Raw genomic sequence first — 25,959 nt, forward strand, 5'->3', positions numbered from 1 at the left:
AAACTAAGAGCAACACCAGTTCACAAAGTCAAATGGAGACTAAAGCAGGAATCAAAAATCTGAAGTGAAAAAAATTCTTAATGCTAGAATACTGCTTCCTGAACACATTTTATCAACAGATGGTTTTAAAAATTTCTTTCTCCATATATGAATTTCAATTCAGGAAGCTAATCTGTTTGGGGTTTTTTTCTTCCCTTTTTTTTTTTTTTTGACACATTCATGTTTTCTCAGAGTCTTGCAGCTGTGATTTTTAACTTAACTACTCATGCAGATTTGATCTGTGAAGTGTCTGGTGGAGCTGTGTGAGATACTTCTACTGACTCTATACCATAATTTCTTTTTCACTTGAATACTTTTATATAGAGGTATTTGGATATTTGGGGTTTTTAAAAAGATAAAAATAGTCTGACATATTCACTTCTAGAAGCATTTGATACATCCAGAATGCCAAATACTTACTCTGAGCAGCTAGATAATTATCTGCTTGATGGATTGTTTTCCTTCCACTTTAGAATTGCAGTAGTTACACTGTTTGACTAACAGGAAAAAAAGGATTATGAAAATACATAGATCTTGTCAGCAGTTGTTATTGCAGTAAAGCTCATATCCAAATCACAGTAAAATGTACAGAATATTTTCCCTTTAGTTTAAATAGTCTCTGTACCAATGTGGTATGTAATATTTTTGAGGAAAAGCAAATATATTTTTCCTTACTACTTCTCATTCTAACAGCAGTGTGCCCAGGTGGCCAAGAAGGGCAGTGGCATCCTGATCTGGATCAGGAACAATGTGGCCAGCAGTACCAGGGAAGTGATTCTTCCCCTGTACTCAGTGCTGGTGAGGCCACACCTGGAGTGCTGTGTCCAGTTCAGGAAGGATATTGAGGTGCTGGAGCTGGTCAAGGCTGATGAAGGACTTGAGCAAAAGTCCTGTGAGGAGAGGCTGAGGGAGCTGGGGTTGTTTAGCCTGGAAAAGAGAAGGCTCAGGGGAGACCTCATCACTTTTTGCAACTCCCTGAGAGGAGGTTGTAGCCAGGTGGGGGTTGGTCTCTTCTCCCAGGCAACCAGTAGTAATACAAGAGGGCATGGTCTCAAGCTCTGCCAGGGGAGGTTTAGATTGACTGTTAGGAAGAAAGTTTTTACAGAGAGAGTAATCAGACATTGGAATGGGCTGCCCAAGGAAGTGGTGGATTCACCGTTCCTGGAGGTTTTTAAGATGAGGCTGGATGTGGCACTGAGTGCCATGGTCTAGTAATCAAAGTGGGGTTGGATCAAGAGTTGGGCTTGGTGATCTCGGAGGTCTTTTTCAACTCAGTTGATTTTATGATCACATCTGCACTGGTTTTCTCATTCTGATATGTGGAAAATTAGAAACTAAGTTACAAACAGATAAAAGTTATCTAGATCACACAAAGGTTTTATATGGGATGCCTTTTGGAAAAAAATATGTTGAAATTTATATTCAAAAAGGTACTAGAGACAGAAAAAGTGGAAAAAAGAAGTCTCATAAATCTAAGGAAACACCTGTTTTAGTGTTCCTGTGCATGGTCTAGAGCAAATGGCATCACTTTCCTGCAGCAGAGTTCCTTCTAAATTCAGTATGGAAGTAGTCTGTTCTGACCTAGATCCTAAGGCATCAAATATCTGAAGCATTTAACTCTTTTTCAGGCCTTTCTGGAAAGTTTGACTCTTATCTGTTGACATGGATCAGAACCAGTTTCATAAACTACCTCACATCAGATACTTGGCTTGATTTTCATAAAATCTCTGTACAGCTATTAACCAAAGAAACTGCACAGGAGTGTAGATGCGAATCCCTATCATTTATGTTTTGTGGACTTTTGAAAGACAGAGTTTGTAAATTAGTTATTAATGAATAGTAACTGATTAAGGGACATTTTAAAGAACATAGAAGCTTAGCAAAAGTCAAAGAGGAAATCCACAGGCAGCACAACTTTCAGCTGCCTCCAATCAAGTTAAAAAAGGCTGGGCTTGAGCCTGTTGGATCACACAAACTTACCTGTGCTGTCACCAGTTTTTTATCAGAGAGATTCATTTGAGAACAACTTGGATGATGACAAGGCAGGATACTGAATAGGAATTTTTTTTATAAGCTTAAGAGTTACTGCCTATACAGCTAATCTGATTGGTCCTTCTTGGTTATCACTGATTGTTTCTGGCAGGTCTGTGTCATGATTTGGGTTTATCTGTTATTTGGCATCATATAATTTCAGGCTCTGAGATTTTTTGTTCAGCTGAGCCTAGAGCTAAGCAACACCAGCTGGAGAGCTCACCCTAAGATTTTTTCATCTAACCAGATGCCACTTTCTCAACAGGGAGTCTGATAACACAGAAAAGCCCTGTTCAGCTCATGGTTGGCTAGTGCAGAAGTCTTACAGATTTTTCTAAAGTAAAGGCAAGGGATAGACAGCTAATGAAAGAATGATGGAAAATGGGCTTAGAGTTAAGTTTCTGCAAAGGCATGGTGGTCAAGTGCTGCGTTTTTTTTTTTTAATCTTATGATAAAAGCAGAATTGAAGACACATGCAATTTCATGTGGAATTCTGAGTGCTTAAAAGTATGCTGTTGGGGATTTTAAGCTTAGTTAGGGTGGTGGTTTAGTCTTAGGCAATAGCCGAACTCCCACCCAATTGCTTGCTCAGTCACTCCTCAGCAGGACATGGGGAGAAAACAGGAAGAACAGGAATAAGAAAGACTGAGTGGAAATAAAGACAGAGACTTTGCTTACAACTACTGTTGTGAGTAGAGCAGGCTTGACTTGGTAAAGATTAACCTAATTTATTGCCAACTAAAATAAGAATAATTACTAATGTAGGTAATGGGAAGCAAAAAGACAAGCATTAAGCTAGCATCTTTTCTGCCTTGTTTCTCAAGCTCAACTTCTCTCCAGGCTCCTCTGCCTACTCCTACACCCCTAGCACTGCAGGAGGGATGGGAATGGGGAGGTACAGTCAGTCCATAACTGACCTGCTTTGCTTCTCCTACATCCTCACACTTTTCCTCAGCTCTGGTTGGGCTTATCCACAGGCAGCAGTCCTGTCAGGAAAATCTGCTCCAGCATAGGCTCTCCACAGGTGCCAGTTCCTTCAGTAACATCCATCTGCTCTAGTGTGTTCCTCTCTGTAGGCTGCAGGGAGGATCTGCTATGCCATGAGGAACCTCATCCTCCTTTCTCTGATCCTAATGTTCCCTCTCTTGTTTCTCACTCCTTTTGTTCCCTCCCTTTTGTTCTTTCTCTCTGTGGCTATTTCAGCCCTTTTTGAAAATAAATTTTTGCTTACTGGGTGGGCTCAGCTGTGGCACGCCGGGGGTCCATTGCAGAGCTGGTGGAACTGTCTGAAGTTAGCTGTATCCAGCACACGGAAGCTCTCCTCACCCTGTTGTCACCATCACTACCAAAACCTTGCCAACCACAGCCAACACACTAGTCTTACCTAAAATGAAGCAAGTTTCAATGAAATATCTTATTTTAGTGCTGTTTTACTCAATTACAAGATTTACCAAGTGATTGTGATTCATTTTGTCCTCTGGTGGAATAGTTTGAATAGTATTCTGGTAGTTGACTTCTTGCCCTGAGTTAATTCAGCCAGTAAAGCTCACTTCTGAAGGAAGTACTTTAGTACTGATCACATGTCTTCTGTTATTTAGAGTACAGTTGTAACTGCTTCAAAACAACAATCTGATTTAATAAAAACAACATTGCAATCATTTATGGTTCTATTAGAAAGAAAAAGCCTTGCTTTTTGCCTTCCTGGACTGGGGTGTGGCGTAGAGGTTGTATGACAGTATTACATTAGTAGAGAACAAAAAAACAACACATGACACTGAAGCTGACAGCAGCTTGTGTACATTTAAAAGAAAATAACCCCAGCAAATGGGAGGAACATAAATAAGAATGTTTTCCCAGTAATTGTTTTGAAGAAAACAGTGTTGGATGACTTTCTACCTATATTCAAAATTAGTCACCCAGTCTTCTGTGGCCTTTAAAGCTGCATGGTTATGTGATAAAGAAATAAACAATCTATTTAAGATACAAAGCAGAGGCAGGTTCTGTAGGTTGTTGCACCTGAGCCATAATCAGCCACAATCAGCCCTTGTGCTCAGTTAAGTGTATCTCCTCTACAGTATTTGTCACCTTTTTCATTACAACAGAAGCACCACATGTCTGAGGTAGATCTTGTTCCCATATCATCTTTTTAGCTGCTATGTGTTTTTTAACTGCAGTGTTTCTGATACTAGATAAAATGCAATCTACAGGGTTATATTTGCAGACAGTGATTTCCCACAGCTCATCAAGGCAACTTGTATTCTTTTTTGTGGGAGGAACATATATGGAGCAAAAGGCAGAATCTGATTAATTAATTTTCCTTTGGCTTTTGAAGACAAATAGCCTTCATTATATGTCTAGGTAGTTCTTTCAACCCATAATATTTTAGAACTATTAATACTTTCCTTAGAGTTAGGCATAAAATTTGTCAAAACAATGCTTTTACAAAAAGATGTATCAAACCCTTAATGTAACATCACTACTCTTTTAACCAGAGATTGACGATATATTTTTCATATTGTTGATAGTACTAAAATGCTGCTCTGTTGTAAATGTGTGACTAAAATTATGAAGTAAAATTCAGAATTAGACTATAATTGCTTTTCAGTTTTATTATCTTAAGTTTCACAGATTTTAATGGAACTGTGAATGCTGGACACCTGTCGAAATTCAGGAACAACTGAAGGTGTTTTCTTAATTTTAACCAATATTTTGGCAGTACAATAAAATCATGTGTCAAGTATTTTGGGAGAAAAAATGATTTTTTTTAATGGAACGTTCACTCTTTACCTTTGCATTTAAGAAGGAGTATTTTAATCATGTTTATTCTTGTATTTTAAAATAATTTTAAAATTATTAAAATTTAATAATAACTGAATAATAACAGAATAACTGCATTCATCTCTCTTAATGATATTGGGTACTATATGGTTGGTGTAAGAGCTCCCCCTATAGTTTTATTTTAAATATCTGCTTAGGATAATAAAAAGGAAATTCCACTTCTTGCCAGTGCTTTATAAATATATTCATTTGAACAACATGACCTGATTTTTAAAAAGTAGGATTTTATGGAAAGAAAGACATCTATTTTACTAACGGTCAAAACGTAAGAATGTAATGTTATAGATTTATTTCTTTTTACAAAAAGTTATACTTTTAATAGCAGCATGGTAAACTGCGTAACATAAGCTACTGTTAAACAGGGAACAAAACAGCATTTTCACTTTTTTAACTACTTTAATACATGTAGTTATCAGAGCTCTTAACCTACAGAAGTAGGTCTCACAGCAGTATGAATTTCTCATCAACTGAGTAGTGTTCACATCTTTCAGTAAGAACTTCTACCTTTTATGGCACCCTGGTGGTATGGTACTCATGTGACAACTACAGAAATTCCTAGTAAGGAAGAGACAGGATATCTGAAAGTATTTAATATACAACTATCAACATAATTTAGCAGAGAAAGCAAAAAGGAAAATCAGAGCCAAATGATCTGCTTGTTTTACCTAGATACCAGCAAGTTTTTCTAAGTCAAATGAGTAATACTACAGACCTCGTGATGAGACATAATATTTTTGGTAGTAATAAGCTACCCATCTATCTGTCTTTAATACAGTTTTTAAGTGTTAAAAACAAAACAAAATCTTTGTAAGAAGGAACACATTCTCTTAGTTCAATTTGAAAATCAGAGTCTACTGTTTTCTCGTGAAGATCAGGTAGGAGTTATGTCAAACAGTTATTAAGCAGTGTGGCAGTTTGCATGGACCTATAGACTCCTTCCTACATGCAGAACATTTGCATAAGCACACAAACACCCATCTCACCATTCACCCTTCTTATGTATGCGAACATGTGCATCTTGCTGCTTCACTGGCAAGTCAAGAGGCTTTCTCAGAGCCATAGAATTCCATAAATTCTATCTTTGGTCCCTTCCTACGTAGACCATTATCTACATTCTTAGGAAAGGCAGCAGCACTTCCCTATCAGATGAAGTATTTCCAAGAAGCCACAACCTGTGTATCCAAATCCTTTGCAAGTTACCAGTAACTCTTCATTTTACTTGAGTGGATAGGGTAAAATATAAGCAAGGCAAGAGCAAGAAAATTTCTGTTCCACAATGGATGTAGGAAGTGAGCACAATTCCTGTTCACAGTCCTGTAGCAGCTGTGCTTGGAAGCTGTGGTGAGGTGCTGGTCTTTGTCTCATGGACAGGTGCTCAGTTCTGCGCTAGCTATCATATGCCCACCTGCACATAAGGTATTAAACAGCTCTGTTGAGAACACAATTTAGCACAGTATTGTATAAGATTGTGTTATATGGGATTACTCTTGAATATCTTTACTGGTCCTCATAAAAAAATCAGCCAGACTAACTGAAACAGCTGACTGGGGAGGACGGGAGGGGTAATATTATAAGTTTACTTGAAATTTATTTGTAAATACTAATTTGGTATGTAACTAATTAATATTAGTTAGTAATAAACATATCATAACCAGCATTCTGAAAGTTATGTCTGTACCAGTCCCCCATTCAGCATTTCTCACGGCATGACATTGAACATACACAAATAGAAAAATATGGATAATTGAAATTTGTAACACTTTAAAGAGAAATTTAAAGCCCTCTATGCAGAATTCAGGGATTGTAAAAGAAATATTTATGTGCATTCACATCAGAGCATGAAAATGAGGCCTATATACATGTATAAGAGAAAATTGGTTGCAAGCTAAAGGAATTCTTATGGTCATTATTGCAATTAGATACTAATTAAATAATTTGAGACAATCAGTGAGGGTACTGGCCTGGAAATAATTCTCTTTTTGTTAAGTTTTCATAATTAAAAAAATATTTTTCTTGGATGTCACTGCTGGTACTCTGGATTTACCATTTAGAGAAGCATTTTGCCTGCAGGTGCTCCATACTCTTGAGAAAACAAGAATGGGTTAGAACATGCATATATCATCAATGTATCTAGTTCTTACTCCACTCTATTCATAAATATATTTTGCAAGAAAACACATTAGATTTACAAGAGCGAAACAATATGTATTACTGTGCTTTTGAATACTCTTTCAGCTCATTTGTAAATAGGAAACCACTGATAAATTTGAATTGGCTCATGAACTAAGCATCTTATATATAATTTCTGCCTTCTTAATCTGCACAATTAAAAATTCTGTCACTGAAAAGTTTTAAAGGTTTTCACCATTTTTACTTCATAGAAATTTGAGAGCTGTATGAGGCATGCAGATCCTGAAATCTTTTTGCCAGTGACAGCTAGAAAGGAACATTGCAAACTGTAAATAAACATTGCAAACTGAATTCCTGTAATAGCCATGACTTCTAAAAGGTCTGAGTGTTTCTAACATTTTAAATAGTGCAGAGAAATAGGACAACCGTAATACAGTTTTATCTAAGTCTGCTACAAGGAAATTATCTTGACACAGTGTAGAGATTACTCCTCTTAGTGATAGACTTGTAGTTAAATAGTACTAGAACTAGACAGATTCAGCTTGACTTGCATGAGATGTTGGAGTAGAACTGTATCTCCCTTTCAGAAAGGGCTATCATCACTGAGGAGAAAAAGGTCATCATAACCATCCAAGGTGGCTATAATTCTTTGTAGGCTCCACTTTGCACAAGAACAGGGGAGAGTCCCCTTCAGGTGGAATAGGCAGATCAATGGCTTCTAGACAGAAGAAACCCTGCTCTCAAAAACAAAAGTTTGGGCATCTAAGAAACTCAGAAATTGAATGTGCTTGTGTGTATATTTGTGAGGCTCTAGGACTTAGGTATTAGATGAAATAAGCAATAAGTTTGATGACTAGAATTTTGGATGTGGATCCTAAGGATGGAAAGCAAATGTGATTCTAGGCTCCTTAAGTTTTTTGTAATCCCTGTATTGGTAAGGACAGCTCAAAGGAAATTATTGTATATGTACTTATTGAGAAAAAGACAGCAACATAAATGATGGAGACAACGGGGTGAAGGGGGGAAACAGCTTATCATTATCTACTGCAGTTTATGGTACTGAACTTGGGAGTAATGTTCATTGAAAATTTAAACATATTTGATACAAAGGGGTATAAAAAAAATCTCATCTGGAAGCTAAAAGGTAGGACAAATCAGGATAGTAAAAACCTCCAACAGGCCACGTATTATAATATTACAAATATATGTTGTGTTGTTCATTTTGGCTGGACTCTGGATCTAGGTATAAAGAATGATCTCTTAGGTCAGAAAGAACCCTTTTCACTAGTGTAAATAAACATTGTCTGCTGTAGGTCTTGAAGCCTTTGGCCTAGATTGGTATTAAGAAATTATTCAGCCATATCAGTCCAATCTAGTGTTGCTGCAAATAATTTATCAGATAAGTTCCTTTGGTTCCTGTGGGGAAATCCTCAGGTCTACTTTTATTTCATATGTAGGAAAGTCTTCTGAAGCGTAAGTTTAACCACAGGAAATGCAATCACTTTAAAGAATGTTTGCAATCTTTTTATTGTGAAAGCTTCCTTTATATTATTCATAGGCTAGAATTCTGTAAGTGTGCTAAATTTTTTTTTTTATTTCTTAGCAGTAGTATTCAGAAATACCTTTAGGTTCAGCATAGTTTAAAAAGTAGGTTCCTCTAGTTACTGTAAAAGTCAATTTTGAGCAGTGTCTTGCCATTTAGCATCACTGTGTAGGAAATGAGTAGCAAGAATGTCTGAAAATGAAATCTCTCAAATCCCAGTCAATCTTATTGCTCGCTGCCCTATTGTAAGTACCTTCGCAATGAGCGTTGAAAACCTAATTCTCAGGGATGATTGGTGAAATCATTTTGTTATCACTTACCGAAACAGTTGTACAGAACAGTTTATAATAAAGGGTGTTTGTACTCGTGTAACATACCCAGCCTACAAAATTGATATTTAATGTCTGATTTTACAACCAGGCATGAGAATTGGTTCCTGGATCTGGGTAAGTCATTTTCTTAGTGTCCTGAGAATTAATTGGAAGTGTACAATTACTCTTAGTTTCCATTTTTGTTTTCAAAATGGTTACTTCTTTTCTGAAAAAAAAGGCTTGTACATCCCATTCTCCTCACCTGCAGTATCACATAACTACTAATTTAAACACGGGGGGAAGCAAATTCAGATAGAATATATAGAACCAAAAGACTAAAACTGACTTGTTTCTGATGAGAGTGTCTTCAAAGTAGATTGGTTATGCCTGATCCAGGATTTCTAACCTGGACTGTTAAAGTAGCCCTGGTGTCTCCTGTGTCTTTGTCAAGACCAAGGGTAACTGAAACTGAACACTTTGGTCTCACAGAAAATACTTATCCAAAGCTTTCAAAAAGGAGAAGATAGTCACTTATTTACCCTTTTTCCAAAAATGTGCAGAGGAGACAATAAGGACATGTAATCTTACTGAGGATAATACAAGTTTAGCTGTGTTAAGCCTAGAGCTTTATAGATCTAAAGACTTGTTTGTAAATATAGTTGGGTAGAAACAGCTTAATAGTTGGTGAAGCAGATTCTGATGTGGTTGCTTGCATCAGTAGGTAAGTGGATTTGATGACCCTCACATCCTTCTTGTCTCTTTTCTAACTAAATTATTCTCTTTTACTGCAGCCCAGAAGATGGTGAAATTCATCCTGAAATCTGTAGGCTATACATCCAGTTGCAGTGTTGCTTAGAAATGTACACAACAGAAATGCTGAAGTCCATTTGTCTGCTAGGATCACTGCAGTTTCATCGCAAAGGTATTCAATTGCACAAATATACAGATGCTGATTTTGAAAAAAAAGAACAATATTTTGCAGCATGTCTAGGTTCTCATGAAAGACAAAGCGCTGTTTTGGCTGGGGTAGAGTTAATTTTATCCATAGTAGCTAGCAGGGGACTATGTTTTGGATTTGTGCTGGAAACAGGGTTAATAGGACAGAGATGTTTTAGCTATTGCTGAACAGTACTTGCTGTGTCAAGGCCTTTTCTGCCCCTCACTCAAATCCACCAGTGAGGAGGCTAGGGGTGCACAAGGAACTAGGAGGGTACACAGTTGGAACAGCTGACCCCCACTGACCCAAGGGATATCCCAGACCATATGCCATTGTGCTCAACAAATAAAGAGAGGGGAAGATGAAGAAAAGGGAGGACATTCAGAGGATTGCATTTGTCTTTCCAAGTCATCCTTATACATGGTGTAGCCCTTCTTTCCTGGGGATGGCTGAACACCTACCTGCCCATGGGAAGTGGTGAATGAATTCCTTATTTGTTTTGTTTGCATGCACAACAAAAATAGGGTATATTCTCTTGAGATAATAAACTATCTGTACCTCAACCTACAAGTTTTCTCACTTCTACCCTTTCAGTAGACTCCCCATCCCACTAGGGGTGAGCAGCTCTGTGGGGCTTCGCTACCAGCCAACATTAAACCACAACAAGCACAAAACTGTAAAATGAACTATACCTATATATAGGTTTTCAGCTACTGAGAAAGAGCTCTATTTCTGTTTATCATTTTTCTTGCAGAAGCGTGTCTTATCAGGCATGCATCACTAATGTCCTTGCAGTTTAGAAGTCTGATTTTTTTTTTTTTTAAAGAGTAGTCCCTGAAGTTTTAGCTATCATTAGTGTCCCAGTTTAAGTGAGACAAGGGTCTTTTGCTGAGGATGGATTAGGAGGAAAAGACCCAAACTTCTCTTTCTAAGCAATTATAAATCCAAAATTAAGAGGCTCTGATTGAAGGAAAACAAATTATGGAAAAGGGAAAATAACAGCCCTTTATTAAAAGGTATGTGTGTATTAACAGGAATACAAAAAAACCCAAGTAAAATAACTAAGCAATACTCCTATACCCACCAATAATCTTCTTCAAGAACAAAACCGATAAACCGGCAAAAGGAAGATTAAACAGTTCGATTTTTGCACCCTTCAATGCAGTTCCAACCACAGTCAGCAGGGGGCGCCGTCGGGTCACTGGAGATGCAAAATTTGTAATATCCTGTACCATTCACCAGGTGGCGCTGTTGGGTCACTGGGGGTGCAGAACTTGTAGTGTCCTATTGTAGTCACCAGGTGGCGCTGTTGGATCACTGGAGGAGCAGTACTTGTAATGTCCAGTGCCCGTCACCGGGCGGCGCTGTGGGATCCCTAGTCACTGCCCCGTGGGATGGGGAAAAAAGAAAAAGGTGCTCTCCAGGTATATAGAAGGGAAGAAAAAAACAAACCAAAACCAAAAAAAAAACCTCGATTCCCCTTCCCTTCCCACACTGGGAAAAGAGAGAGGGAATGGGGGGGAGGGGAAGGGGGAAGGAGAAAAAAACCAACAGTAAAACAGAAAGTTCTCCCAATGGAAGAAAACTCACGAACTTCAGCAGATTAGGATTATCTTTAAGCAGGGCCTGCAGCCAGCAACAGCTGAGAAGAGAACAGCAGCAAACTCCCCTCCAACAGGAGAAAAGAAGAAAACCCGGCAGCTCTGCAGCTTGCAGCAGGTCCTGCCCTCACTGGCACACACACCAGCCACACACCAACCCCCCACAACTCCTCCCCCTTCATTGTCAAGGAGACTAAGTTCAGCCATTAGTAGACTGGCCCGATTCCTTTGTTCACCTAATGGCCCATATACAGAGCGCACACACACGGCAGGGGGAAGGGGAATAAATAAATTAAATAATGGCCAGTCTTCCCGAGCGAAGATCCGGGGAAGGTCTTTACACCTTCCAGCCTGCACATTGGATTTTTTAGGTGAGACACAGTGTGCGCGGAACTGAGCCCACCCTTTAATCCTAAGGTTCATCTATCAGGGCCAAGCGAGCTTGGACGGTGGCAGCGAGGTCCTCAGGACATAGATGGATTGCCTTTACAGGGCTAACAAGCTCCATCAGCCCGGGGAGTGTCCCTGACTGGGAATCGAACCCGGGTCTCAGTGGTGACAGCACCGCGCCCTTACCACTAGACCACCAGGGGCTCCCAGGGAAAGAAAAATTCCTTGCTAAAATCAGAACTATGACAATTAGTCAGACCAGTGGGCAAGCTTAGTAATTTTATTAGAGGTGTTTGCTGGGTATGATATTTGAGATCAAATGTTTGATAGAGCTATATGGCATGGTTTTAGTACTAAACTAATTCCTTACTATCTCTGTTTATTTATCCAGCAATACTATTTTACAGCTGTCTGGGTTTTGGCCAGGACAAGGTTAAATTTTTTGCAATAGCTGGGAGGCATCAGGTCCCTAATGTTATTCAGTACCACCTCATGTCACTGCCAGGGACAGGGGAAAGGGACTCTCAGGCTTATGTGGAGAAGAGCATGGCTTCTGGTCAAAAAATGTGGCAGGGAGCAGGAAGTCATTCACCATTGTTCGCTTGTCTCAGGGTTGGTGGTGAGCATTTTTGCATGGGAATCACTCTCTCTTTTTCATACTTTTAATAATGATACTGTTGCTGTTCCTGTCCGTTTTCTTAACTCATTGCTGTTTCCAGTATATTGTTCTTATCTCAATCTGTGAACTTCACAGTGCCTTGGTTTCTCAATTCCATTCCACCTCAGCAGGGAGGGAAAGAGAAGGGGAAGAGAGAGAGAGCGGCATGTGGTTTGGCAGAGTCTCAGCAGGGTCACTGGATTGGGTAGTACCATTCCTAAATCGCAACAATAACAGAAGACCAATAAATGTAGTTAAAAAGCTGCCTGCTTTTATAAAACTAGTTAGTAGATTTGGAACTGAAATCTACCTCACAGTATTTTTACAAACAGATGTGATGACCTCACTTCAGTGAAAATGCATCCCTAGTGATTTCATATTTGATTAGCCTCCTGAAAGGAAGATGTAGAAATGCTGATAATTTATTGGATAGTTTACGTAGTAAACTCATTGATCAGTGATGGCACACACTGATTAGGACTGTATCTGTGCTGATTGTAACTACTCTTTCCCTAGATAATATCTCAGCAGAATATGCTAGGTAAAGACAAGACAAACCTCTGTAATGAACTGTGATAAAGGCCTTGTAATGAACCTTCCGAATTTCCTGTCACGCTGAAAGATCCTGTAGTGTATTTTTTTGCATCTAGCAAGGGATATTTAGTATTTTTGTTATGGAAGTAAGAATGAGAGGTTTATAACTGCTTAATTGAGCTTCTCAATTATTTTTTTCAAGTCAAAAATCTATAAAAAGGAACAGAGAGTTAACAGAGCCATTGTATAACAAGATGCCACTAGCTTTCACAATGAATCAGAATTTTTTAGGACAGATTGTACTACATTTCCTAACACTGTTTACAGTTGTCAAACCATCTTCTGTAACTGCTGAAAGAAAATAGCTTGAAGTGACTTGAGTAACCCTGACATTTCTTGTCTCTCCCATTTGCTTCTGAACAGAATTTACATTAATAACTTAAACTAAACAACGAACTATTAGAAGTCTAAAGTTGGATGAGTTACAGTTTAGTTCCTATCTCACAGTACTTTTGATACACACTAGTTGCTCAACCCACCATAGAGAAAGTGTTAGTAGCTATTTTGCCATTGTTAAACAGAGTGACTTTTGTCCTGTATCCATGTGGAGATAAACACAGTAACTTGGCTCCAAGCTTCTGGGACATTCTTTGGAAAAAATTTCATAACAGGCAAAAATTATATGATGACAGGGATTCAAATAATTTGAATAGCCAATAGAATATTGCTCTTTCGTATTAAATACCTGGTATTTGCAACATCTAGAAGTATTGTAAAGACATCGTGCAGCGAGGGAAATTCCATTTCTGTGTTAACTATTTTTTCACAGTGAAGGCACCAAAAGAGGCTATGAAATATCCATTCTTGGAGATACTGTTAACTCAAATAAACTTGAACAGTCTGATGCAGGTTGGCTGTGCTTTCAGTAGGGTGCTAGACTAGATGACTTTGCAACCTATTTATTCTATGTTCTGACAAGACAAAATTTTCAAAGAAGCACATACCTTTGTTTAATTTCTTTACTTACAGAGAATGATACTGCAGTGTAGGCAAATTGCATAAATTTATCTCTAGGGAGGAAAGAGACAATAATTTCACCATTATAAAATATATTGTGATAGTCCTAGTATATAACTTTTTTAGGTTTTCATCAGTTTTTCATCATGAGTGACCATATTAAAAAAAATAAATTCTTGTATAATAAGAGTGCTAACCTTATAACCTTTGTTTAATCCATAAATGTGTATGTCTGATGTTCTTGTATCTTGAAGTCATTTCTGAAGATAATATTTTCCATTGGGATGTAATATTTTCCATTTTCTAGTCCTCTTACCTGTTGTCCAAGTTGTTTGTTAGGTTTTTAAGTCTCCAATGAGATTTCACTAATTTATGTTCTTACTCAGGACCCAGCAGAGGATCAAGTAGAATGACATGCAGACTGTTCTTAGCAACATGTAGCTTATAAATAATAACGTGGGTATTGGTACCGTAATCAGAATTTATCAAACAAATTATAGAACTGATAAATCTAAGGCAGTGGGCTGATGCTCTTTTCCCAAGAGAAGCTCAGCCAGTGCTCCCTACTAGGAAACAGATGATCTTAATGAAACACCACACAACAATTTGAAGGGCTGAGATCTGTGTCTTTTCATATTTTACAGCCCAGATCTTCTCATCTCTCTTTATCTTTCTTTACTACTGAACAGATATTCCTTTGTTTACTATATGTAGTATTGATATATAGTATACTATATATCAAGCTTCCTGTACAGAAATTTCGTGCATATTTACAATGCAGGATTAACTTACTGCTATCATATAACCTTTACTAGAAAAATCAGATATTCTGTTATTTCTTTGAAGTGTAACTGTCACAGTATGGGCAAAAGCCATCAATATTTGCAGCTGTGTTATTCAGTAAGTAAACTGAGGTATGTGCTCTTTAAAAATTATTTTTTTAAAGATATGTACACCACAAAAGCCCAGTATTGAAAATATATTATCATTCAACAGTTCAACATTAGAAAAGTTGGCAAGGGGCACAAGGAATCATGCCCAAGTATCCTTAATTCAAGATTTTTGAAGTTACTAAGTTTTTGGTTACCTGATCGTATTTTTTGTTACTCCTTTCCACAATCTCAAAAGTCCTGGCAAGCTAATATATGTATTCCACTTGGACATACATCTCTCTTTTATCCTAATTCTTTAGTATAATACATTGTATTTATTGCACACAATTCTCTTCTAAAGGCAGAATCTTTCTATTCCTCAGACCTTTCTCAGTAACTCATATACTAATATCTTCACAGTATCTTCAGAACTGCATGGAGTTACAGCAATTTCTCCCCATTATAAAGAGGGACATTAAGCTAAAAAAATGCTAATTTAGGATCTGAGAATTAGAATTTAATGGAAAGTAAGATATTCTGAAGAAACTTAGGTACCTAATTTACAAAATTCAGCTCTCATTCCTTTAAATGTGTTATGTGTACCTATTGACTATTTTAATTAAATAAACTAATTCCGCCTTAGCTATCAAAGTCTTAGGAATTGTTGGCCTAGTTTCTGTCCATAGAAGCTGCTGAATGTGATTATCATTTCTCAGAATTAACATGTAGGTTGTGAAGGTTGAACATTGAGAAAATCAAGGACTACCTCAGAGTTTGTAAGTGCACTTCAGCATACATTGTGTACACAGCCACAAATACTTTGGGGTCAAAGATTTCAATACCTTATAAAGAACTTCATTGCATTTTTAATATGCAAGCACAACAGATAAAAAAATCTTTACTAATTCATATATCCACAATAATAATTCCTTTCATTATTAGGAACTGTAAAACATTATAATCATTGAATAACATGTCATTGTGGAAGTGCACACTACCAAAGTTTAATGTCTGTACATGTTTACATAGAAACCAAGAATTTCTTAGGATCATCTACAGATCTAGTTGATTTGTTGGGTTATATAATTACTTGTATCAGAAAATATTTTTTAAACCCTAGATCTTATATTGCAACCATTCTGTTAGCTAGCTGTGCAGCATTTGAGCATTTTAATATTGAAGGGAGTAAGCACTTATTCAAAAATAATTCACTGACTAAGTTGTAAGTAAAAATTAGGGTTCATATCCATTCCTAAGTATGTATTACAAAAGATGGAGCCCCTGGTGGTCTAGTGGTTAAGGGCGCTGCGCTGTCACCGCCGAGACCCGGGTTCGATTCCCAGTCAGGGACACTCCCGGGCAGGTGGGGCTCGTTAGCCCTTAAAGGCAACCCACCTACGTCCTAAGGACCTCGCTGCCACCGTCCAAGCTCGCTTGGCCCCGGCAGATGAACCTTAGGATTAAAGGGTGGGCTCAGTTCCGCGCACACTGTGTCTCACCTAAAAAATCCAATGCGCAGGCTGGAAGGTGTAAAGACCTTCCCCGGATCTTCGCTCGCGAAGACTGGCCATTATTACAAAAGATATCCTTACCCACTGCTGGAGGGATGAGAAGATTAAAGAGCTTTTGTTTCTCTGTAGTCTGTGACATGTGGTAGAAGTGTTAAGCCTGAGTCATGCATTACTCAAGTAAACCCCTTATTATTAGCTGACTCTTTAATTGTTTTCAAGTGACTGAGCAGATGATCTGAAATTCAAGAAACACTTCATGAATTGCTCACAGTACAATAGAATTACTGGTAAAGAGCTTTCCTCAGTGGAAGAGATCTGTGCAGTTCATTCTGCTAAATCTGCAAGAGCTTGCCTTTGTGCTAACAAAAAGAACATTACAGTCTCAGTGCTTCTGTTCTCAAGTTGTGAAAAAGAACCTTTACTATTATTTCATCTAATGCTTTCATCTAGTGTTATTGTTTCCATTGAAACACCTTTCATATCCCTGAAGGATGGATCTAGAGACAGGGTTGTTCTTGACAGTGTGTCCCCAAATGTCAGGTCAGAGTTCTACCATGGAACCTCAAAATAATGGGACAATTCATTAATATCCAGTTTAAGACTTGTGATATTTGTGGCAAATTAGATGGTTTACGTGAAACCTCTTTTATGAAAAAGTAAAAAGTGAGATATTGGTGACTTCATGTTATGTTATGGGCTTCCTGTAATGGGAAAAAATAACAAATAATGAAGCTTATGTGAATGAACACTGAAAACTGTACAATAAGAATTACCTTAAAATAACAGTAGAAGCTTCAGTTAAGAACAAGAATATTTAAAAGTTATACCTACAGAGTGATACAGAGAAAAACGCGTAATCTGGGAAGTAGGTTTAGTCTGCTGTTCCAGAAGCAACTGAGTCAGCATTCAGCATTATAGCTTGTAACCAACAGAAAGGTCTTGATCCCTTCCTCTGTGTCTCCCCTCCCTTACAGTGGCTTTACTGCTTACTCGCTTCCACTATTTCTGGCCATATGATCCTCCTCTGGCACTTGCTCTTGAACAGTTAAGGTTCTTGACTGATCTGACTTAAACCATTTCATCAGAAAACTTCACATTTTATTTTTCATTTGGGTAATCTACCATTTGATGGGCTGAATTGGATCACAGAAGAATTTGGCAAAGCCCAAGTTAGTAGTGGATGCCAAAGTGAGCAGCAAAGAGAGGACACAAAACATTGTTCTTTTATGGAGGATACACTTGTCATATCAGGTCATGTGATCTCTTAGATTCAGTTAGATAACTTAGTTGGAAGGAAAGCTGAGAAAAGGGCTTCCTACTGGCTGTAAAGAGTGATGAAAATCTGAAGCAAGTGCCTTCTGTAGCATAAGGAATGTCTAGTTTGACATTTCAGACAATTAGCTAAGAACAACTTTTTTTTCTTTTTAGCAAAGGAATAATTTACCTGAATGCAACAGTTTAGAGAACTTACTCAAAAAGATCTTAAGATCCAGGAATTTCTAGGTTATAAAAAAGAAGGTTACATACCAGATAGCAGGAATACATATTTGTGATGTGGAAGAGCAGTATAGTATGGTATGCAGCCTTGGTCTCTAAGAGTCCCAGAAAAATGGGCTATATCAGCACTGCTCTACTAGCTGGTCTTGTTCTTTATGTTCTTTGCCAAGCCTTACAGGAACTACTTAGGTTTGTCCTGATATAAGAATTTTTCAAATTGCAAAAATTGTGAAATTAAAGACGTTTCCTATTCAGCGTTCCATACTACTGGTTTAAACATTGCCATTTTTTTGTCTAGTTTTAAAAAGTTTTATTTGTTTCTTTCTGAGATTGTTTACACCATTTCGTGACAGAACTCGGGGAAAAAAAATTGACATCTTAATAACTTGTCTGGGATGCGCTGCAATGTGAATTTTTTTCCTTTAAATGCCACTACAGAAGAGGAACACTATCAGGCAGTCCAGAAGAGATTTGCAAGGATACCAAAATATTGCACTGATGCTTAACTCTCTTGCATACTGTGCTATCATGATCCACATCCTTTATTCCATTCTCTCCCATACAAAAGCCCTGGAAGATCTGTCATGGAGCCCCTGTTCAATTTCAACACTGCATTTCATTTTCATACAATGAGCTTGGATTAGGTAAGCGTCAGCACGGAAATTCAGAATACAATGCATTTGAGCTGTGAGTGGTGGCAGCTGTGTAGTCCTGTTAAATGACAAAGTACAAAATTTTACATACTTGGCTTTTGTTTTCCCTCAGTATTGCTGTAGTAGTAGGAGACGTGGACTGCAGTATTCTTTAGTGTCGAAGTTTCTGAAATTGTTTCCAGAATGAGTGTTGTAGTTTCCTTACTTACTTTGTTCTGTTTTGTCCTCTGGCTCTAATTTTGCATTGCATGTGAGCCACTGGAGTTTAACTGAACCCCTTGAAATTGGTAAGAGTAACATACGGCAGCACTCTGATTTACAGTTTGGTGTGGTCTGTTCTCTTTCTGAGCAGTTCGTACTCCTTTTACGTTCAGCACTCTTTCTCTCCATTTGTATTGTGCAAAATCAAGCTTAAGGCATCAATGATATAATCTGAGTATCCATTTTAATCAATAAATAATGGGGATACATGTTTGTTTAAATATTTTAAAGGAAAAGAACCTTGTGGCCCACCCAAGATTCTAGATATTAAAGTGGAGGAGAGTTCTGAAGTACCTATTTTAGAAGACATGTCATCACCAACAGATGTTCAGCAGCATCTATGGCAGGTTTCTACAGATATTGAAAACACTGAAAGGTATGTGTGGCACTTCATTCCTGAACAAAATAAAATTCCGTCTAGGGTTTATGTAGTCTTTTTTAATTTGACAGCCAGTGTTGCTACTGTAAAAAGTATATCAAATAACCTCTTAAAATTTTTGTTATATTTAACATAATTCAGAACTTCTAAAAGAAAGGCTAAGATGAGTGACATGCTTAATTAGGCTAACTGCCAGAAAGTAACTGTCAAAAAAAGAGGGGGAAATGATGTTGCTGATGGGGGCCGGGCTCTCTAAAAGAAGCAGCTTTTGCCTCATGTTGAGTACTTTCTGATTTTGTACCTGTAATCTGCTGTAATCTTGTTCTGCATTCCTAATTCAAAAGCACTGAATCTAGTTCATTTCTGCCCATAATTTTGAATATAGAAGCCTGAGGAGAGGAGTGGAACATAATCCATAGGTTACCCTCTTAACTATGCAGTTGAAAAACAGAAATGAGATCCTTTAGTAGAAAGTAACCTTGATGGCCAACACTTCTTTGCAAAAATTCCTATTTTGAGGGCTTTGAATATTAATCTGCTGATGAGATTTGAATAGTTATCATGCTTATTTACATAAAACAAAGTTCTGTTCTACTGAGAACATAACTTGGAGAATAGAATTGAGCAATTTTTTACTAGTCACATGGCTTAATTCCTAAGAACCATTTTATTGAATGAAGCAAGACCACATTGGTGTTAAATCCTGAAAGCATTAAGACATTACAAGCCTGCACACAAAATTACTGGTCTGCCATCTACCATTCAAAACATATCCTTATATAATTTGCTTTGGCAGATAATATTTTGTTACAGTATTTTGCATCATCTGCCTTTCAGAAAAAATAATGCCAGAGTCCTCTTAAGAATGGTGAGAGTGACAGCCCTGTTTTTAAAATTTTCATTTAAAGTGCAGGGGACTGAAGTATCATCAGTTAGCTATATGTATTATAATTTTCTCCTAAACAGTGAAACATGTTCGTGGCACAAGCTACAGAATGCTGACAAGGAGTATGAAGGTGACATTAGCGCTAGCTTGTGATAATTTTATGGTATATTTTGTATTTTGTCACTAGCATCACATTGTGCCCACCAAGTCATTTAATATTAATTACAAGTGCCAGAATAGATCATAAATTTGAATTAGAAGCAACCAGTTAATATCAGGATGGCGTGAAAGTGCTCCCTTATTAAATCTATTGCCCTTTCTTTTGGTATGCGTCTTCTGATACATGTTTGTAAACCGAATGCTTGCCCAATAGATTTTTGTATTTGTTGCTCCATTATTTCAGCATATAAAGCTATACTGTGAGCCACTCCCCATTCAGTCTTCAACTGCTGTTCTATTATATCTCTTTTAACTGTTGTATCCACAGAGATATGAGAGAAATGAAAAACCTTTTAAGCAAACTCAGGGAGACTATGCCTTTACCACTGAAAAATCAAGGTAGGTTTTGAATTTTCTTCAAGTAAGGAAAATTACGTTAATTAAAGGTTTTGACTTCCGTTAAATACAAAAATCTAGGAGTTTTACATAGAAATTACAAGAAGAAAAATCTCGGCAAAGTCTCTTCTCTACTGATTCATTGGAGCCAGAATTTAGTATGTGGTTTTTGGCCTCTCAAGTTTCACATGAGTATTCTGGAATTTTATAGATATGGCACCTAAACATAAAATAATAGACTTCCTGGTGACATGAAGGCAGAAGCACAACTAATTCCCTGTGTAAGGAGTCCTTCTTTTTCAAAGGTAATGAAGGTTTAAAGGGATCCTACTGAGTGATGGCATTTGCCTCAGCCCTGCAGGGCTTGTAGGTTCTGTGACATGACACTGACTCTATGCAAAAAAACTACTTACTTTGAGAATATTAACAGTTGTTTTTCCCAGTAGCCAGCTTTAAGAATCCCCATCCTATGCACGTATTTAGCCATGGGCCTTCATTTTGTTGTCCAGCAGTGTTAAATACTCCACATCTGCAGGAACTCTTTTTGTTCATGAGAATGACATTAAAAAGATAATAATTTCCCTTTTTGATTTCTTCTTGATAAATGGGTATTTCTTAAATGCCATATAGTTTTTGCACAGTGGCAGCCCATGAAGTATGCCTAATGTGTCCCAGATCTTGTCCCAAGTAACTAAACAGTCTAGCATTCATCAAGGTGCCAGGATGGACAAGGGATCAGACCCAGCCAGCACAGGTTTAGGAGGGGCAAGTCCTGTCTGACCAGCCTGATCTTCTTCTATGATCAGGTGACCCACCTGGTGGATGAGGGGAAGGCTGTGGATGTGTCTGTCTGGACTTCAGCAAAGCCTTTGACACTGTCTCCCATAATATACTCCTGGAAAAGCTGGCAGCCCATGGCTTGGACAGGGGCACTCTGTGCTGGGTTAGGAACTGGCTGGAGAGCCGGGCCCAGAGAGTGCTGGTGAACGGGGCTGCATCCAGCTGGCAGCCGGTCACTAGTGGTGTCCCCCAGGGATCAGTGCTGGGCCCAGTCCTGTTTAACATCTTTATTGATGATTTAGATGAGGGGATTGAGTCCATCATTAGCAAATTTGCTGATGACACCAAGTTGGGAGGGAGTGTCGACCTGCTGGAAGGCAGGAGGGCTCTGCAGAGGGACTTGGATAGGCTGGAGAGTTGGGCTGATTCCCATGGGATGAAGTTCAACAAGGCCAAGTGCCGAGTCCTGCACTTTGGCCACAACAACCCCCTGCAGCGCTACAGGCTGGGCACAGAGTGGCTGGAGAGCAACCAGGTGGAAAGAGATCTGGGAGTTTGGATTGACAGGAAGCTGAACATGAGCCAGCAGTGTGCCCAGGTGGCCAAGAAGGCCAATGGCATCCTGGCCTGCATCAGGAACAGTGTGGCCAGCAGGAGCAGGGAAGTGATCCTTCCCCTGTACTCTGCATTGGTGAGGCCACACCTTGAGTGCTGTGTTCAGCTCTGGGCCCCTCAGTTCAGGAAGGATATTGAGGTGCTGGAGCAGGTCCAGAGAAGAGCAACCAGGCTGTTGAAGGGACTTGAGCACAAGTCCTGTGAGGAGAGGCTGAGGGAACTGGGATTGTTTAGTCTGGAGAAGAGAAGGCTCAGGGGTGACCTCATCACTCTCTACAACTCCCTGAGAGGAGGTTGTAGCCAGGTGGGGGTCAGTCTCTTCTCCAGGGCAATCAGCAATAGGACAAGAGGGCACGGGCTTAAGCTCTGTCAGGGGAGGTTTAGGTTGGATATTAGAAAGAAGTTCTTTACAGAGAGAGTGATCAGGCATTGGAATGGCCTGCCCAGAGAGGTGGTGGATTCACCGTCCCTGGAGGTTTTTAAGATGAGGCTGGATGTGGCACTGAGTGCCATGATCACAGTGGGGTTGGATCAGGAGTTGGACCTGAAGATCTTGGAGGTCTCTTCCAACCCAGTTAATTCTATGATTCTATGATAATATGGTAATAGATGAATATGGAATAATTGAGTTCATTATAAAAATAAGAGTTCATGGCAGGATGGCTTGATGGAAAACCATGTGAAAGGAAAAACGGAGTTGCTTATGATACGTGACAGGTATGTACCATTCTAGAGACTGAAAAAGTGACAAAAAGTCTATGCCTATTCTAGAAGAAAGGAGTGTTCTGAAAATAGGGAAGGAAAATACAAACTGGGGGGATGTAAAGCATAGAGAGAACCTGAGTCCAGAACAGAAATAAAGGCGTACAGAATTCTTCTCTGCTGCCTGGTGTCCACACTGCCCTTCAAACTGACCAGAATATCCCTGACCACCTATGCAGCAGGGTAGGAAACATTCTAGAGTTTAAAAGCTCTGAGTCATGTCCCAGGTAATCCTAAATGGTGTTTTTGCAGCTCTCAGTCTCCAACTGTGATGATAGTTTTCAGAATATCTCTGAGAATGGATGCCTCAGGAATGGACAGTCATACTCATTATTCATACAGTACTTAAAATTTTTGAAATAATCCAAGACCTTTAATTAATGACACCTAGATAACAGTATAAGTAAATAGAAAAAAATCCAAACATTATAGATTATTAATGTGGTCTGGACTGTAATTTTGATATTTATATGAATCACAGCTATTGATTATGAGATGAATGAATGCCATTGAATGTGTTGGTATTTGCAACTGATCAATCCTGCTCCCAGTAAATTACTGTTTTGCTGTTGGTTTCAGTGACAGCCAGAATGGAGTTAAGATGGCAAGCTTACAAAAGATTTGCATAATGTTACTGACTGCTCACAGACCAGTTTTTATGTATGAAATTCTCTGAAGTGACAGCAGAAAAATTACTGTTGTGGTTTGTAAGATTGAGTGACAATATTAAATGATCTCTTAGCTAAGTTCTTGTAGTTAAGTATTTGTGTTACAGTAGTGTTTATACAATCAAACCAGATCACTGATGTAACCAGAATAGAAATATCATGGGGCATAGATCTTAGCCTGAAACCATTCCTGAAGATGGCTGAAAGTGAACTCCAAATTTGTGAGGTAGCTCACTGACACTGCGTGAGTTAATGTAAATATAGGCACTAATAAATATATTTTGTATTAATTTAGAAGGAATTAATATAATAGGTAGAAAGGCAACAAGCATATTGTGGTTACTCTCCCTGGTAAATGCTTTTTTATCTTGATGTGCCAAGATGCTCCTGTGTTGTGGTTTTAAATGGAAATTCTCCCAGATCTACACAAATGGTCACTCAGTAGTGGGGGGGTTTATGTTTAAATTAAGCCAGAATTTTACTTTAGGATTGACATTTCCAAACTTGCATGTCTGCAAGATCTCAAGCTACTTATCTTTAGGTTTCATTTGGAATCCTAACATTATTAATCCATGCAGGAATATTGTGGCTTAGGTCTCCCAGTGGTGGAGGTGTGATTTCATTCAGGAAGAACTAATGTTCTTCTTGACAAAATGTGGTTTGTATTATTATGGAGATCCCGTTAATTAGCATTGTAACACTTAAATACAAATATTGGGTTATTATTTGCTCTGTGCCTTGAACTATGGGACCTATTACATCATAGAAAGGGTTCTCAAGGATTGGAATAGGCTACCTAAGGAGGTGGTGGAGCCACCATCCCTAGAGGTGAAATGACTATGTGACACTTTGGGCTTGTTGACAATGTGGTGATTGATCAAAGATTGGGCTTGATCTCCAAGGACTTTTCCAACCTAAATGATTCTGTGATTCTGAGATCATGTAGGTGATGTTAGGGCACATAAATGATATGGTCTTTTTTGTGCATAGACATGTGCACATGCTTGTGTCATGTGGGATTAATGTGGGATTTTTCATCACAGATGATAGCAGCCTCCTAAACTTGACTCCATATCCATTGGTAAGAAGACGGAAGCGAAGATTCTTTGGATTGTGTTGTCTCGTCTCAAGTTAGAAGATTAAGCACAGAAGCACAAAGAAGATCATGACTTTAATTAGACCACTATTATTTGACCACTGAAAAGATGAACGTTGATCCCCTTGATTATAAAGTACATTTTCTACACATTTTGCTCTTCTGCTCCATCCCTATTTTCAAATAAGGGATTTCACAGTTTAAAATTATGGTTATCAAAAAACAGGTGTGGAATAGATCTAGCATATTTAAAACTTTTTAAAGTATGTTCCGCATGCTTACTTTCAATCACTCAAAGACACATGGATTATGGTTCATGGATAATTTCAAGGGTTTTTTTTAATTGTTTGAATTGCCACTAAAAGTTTGTGCATAGTACAGTATTCTTAGTATCATATTGAAATATTTGGTCATACTCTTAACAGTCTTTAAGCATAGAAAAATATTTAACAGCAAAAGTATTAAAGTTCTAAACATTCAAACAATATTGTAACAGAATTTGCACAAAATCTCCAGTTGCTTTTTGTGCTCACATTCATATTTAGTCTTCCAGTATATCTCAATTTAAAAGCTTCATAGAAAAATATCTTAATTTATGATATACAAATCATGTATGAAAATAGTTAGGACTTGTAAATACAGAGAAATCATAATAACTACATACTGTACAATGCATAGAAGCAAGAGATTTCTGTTAAGTCAATAGTATATCTACAAGCATTTGGAAAAAAAGAAGTAATTTATTAAAGGGAAGTATTAAAATAAACAATGTAAAACACTACACCAACCCATTTTGTTTCCAATAGAATTCAAAGCATGGTGTCTGCATATCACTAAGTATAAATCTTATAAGGCATGCCAGAATCTTCTGAAACTGTAAGATATTAAACAATTTACATTGTTAATAAAGTTTTTTATTTAATTAAATATTGTCTTGTTTCTGGTTGTATTGCTGGACTTTGTCTGTTTTGCTAATTTTGCTGTCAGAGTACTACACAAAGTTTTGATAATATTTCCATTTCAAGAAGTATGTTTAGAAAGACAGATAAAAATTATGGGGCATATATAAATGCTGAAATGACAGCTAGTAGCAGTAGCAGGTATTAGCTAGTAGGTAGTAGCTAGTAGTAGCAGTAGGATGACTCAATGTACTGATATTTCAAGATGATAGGCAGGACATCAGAAATAAACTTGTGCTAGACTGCAACACTATGAAACTCACAGCAATCTGTCATTACTGTGCAGGTCAGCAAACCCTTGTAATGAATAATAGTGACTCATAGCCCTTCTTCTATTCCACTATGACCCAGCATGCCAAAAGAATCAAAACAAAGGTTTAGTGCTGATAAGGAGGTTGTTGTGTCCTTGCCACAGAAAACACCTATACAGTTAAAT

At 38.1% G+C, this 25,959-nt stretch overlaps 1 protein-coding gene across 3 annotated transcripts in view; it reads left to right on the plus strand.

Annotated features, from left to right (window-relative positions):
- RGS7BP (regulator of G protein signaling 7 binding protein) overlaps positions 1-25,491 on the plus strand; it is a 41,942-nt gene extending 16,451 nt beyond the window's left edge. For 2 of the 3 annotated variants that reach the window (XM_050330118.1, XM_050330119.1), the window contains 4 exons: positions 9,684-9,814; positions 19,055-19,199; positions 20,576-20,646; positions 24,512-25,491. In XM_050330118.1, the coding sequence (XP_050186075.1) occupies positions 9,684-9,814; positions 19,055-19,199; positions 20,576-20,646; positions 24,512-24,603 (439 nt within the window). In that variant the 3' untranslated portion in view covers positions 24,604-25,491. Of the gene's footprint in view, positions 1-9,683; positions 9,815-19,054; positions 19,200-20,575; positions 20,651-24,511 lie in introns of those variants that run through there. The other variant, XM_050330120.1, reaches the window with a different exon arrangement.
- Positions 25,492-25,959: the final 468 nt, after the last annotated feature.

This window comes from Myiozetetes cayanensis, unplaced genomic scaffold (assembly GCF_022539395.1).
Source record: "Myiozetetes cayanensis isolate MyiCay16 unplaced genomic scaffold, myiCay2020 scf4, whole genome shotgun sequence".
NCBI classification, from domain to species: Eukaryota; Metazoa; Chordata; class Aves; order Passeriformes; family Tyrannidae; genus Myiozetetes; species Myiozetetes cayanensis.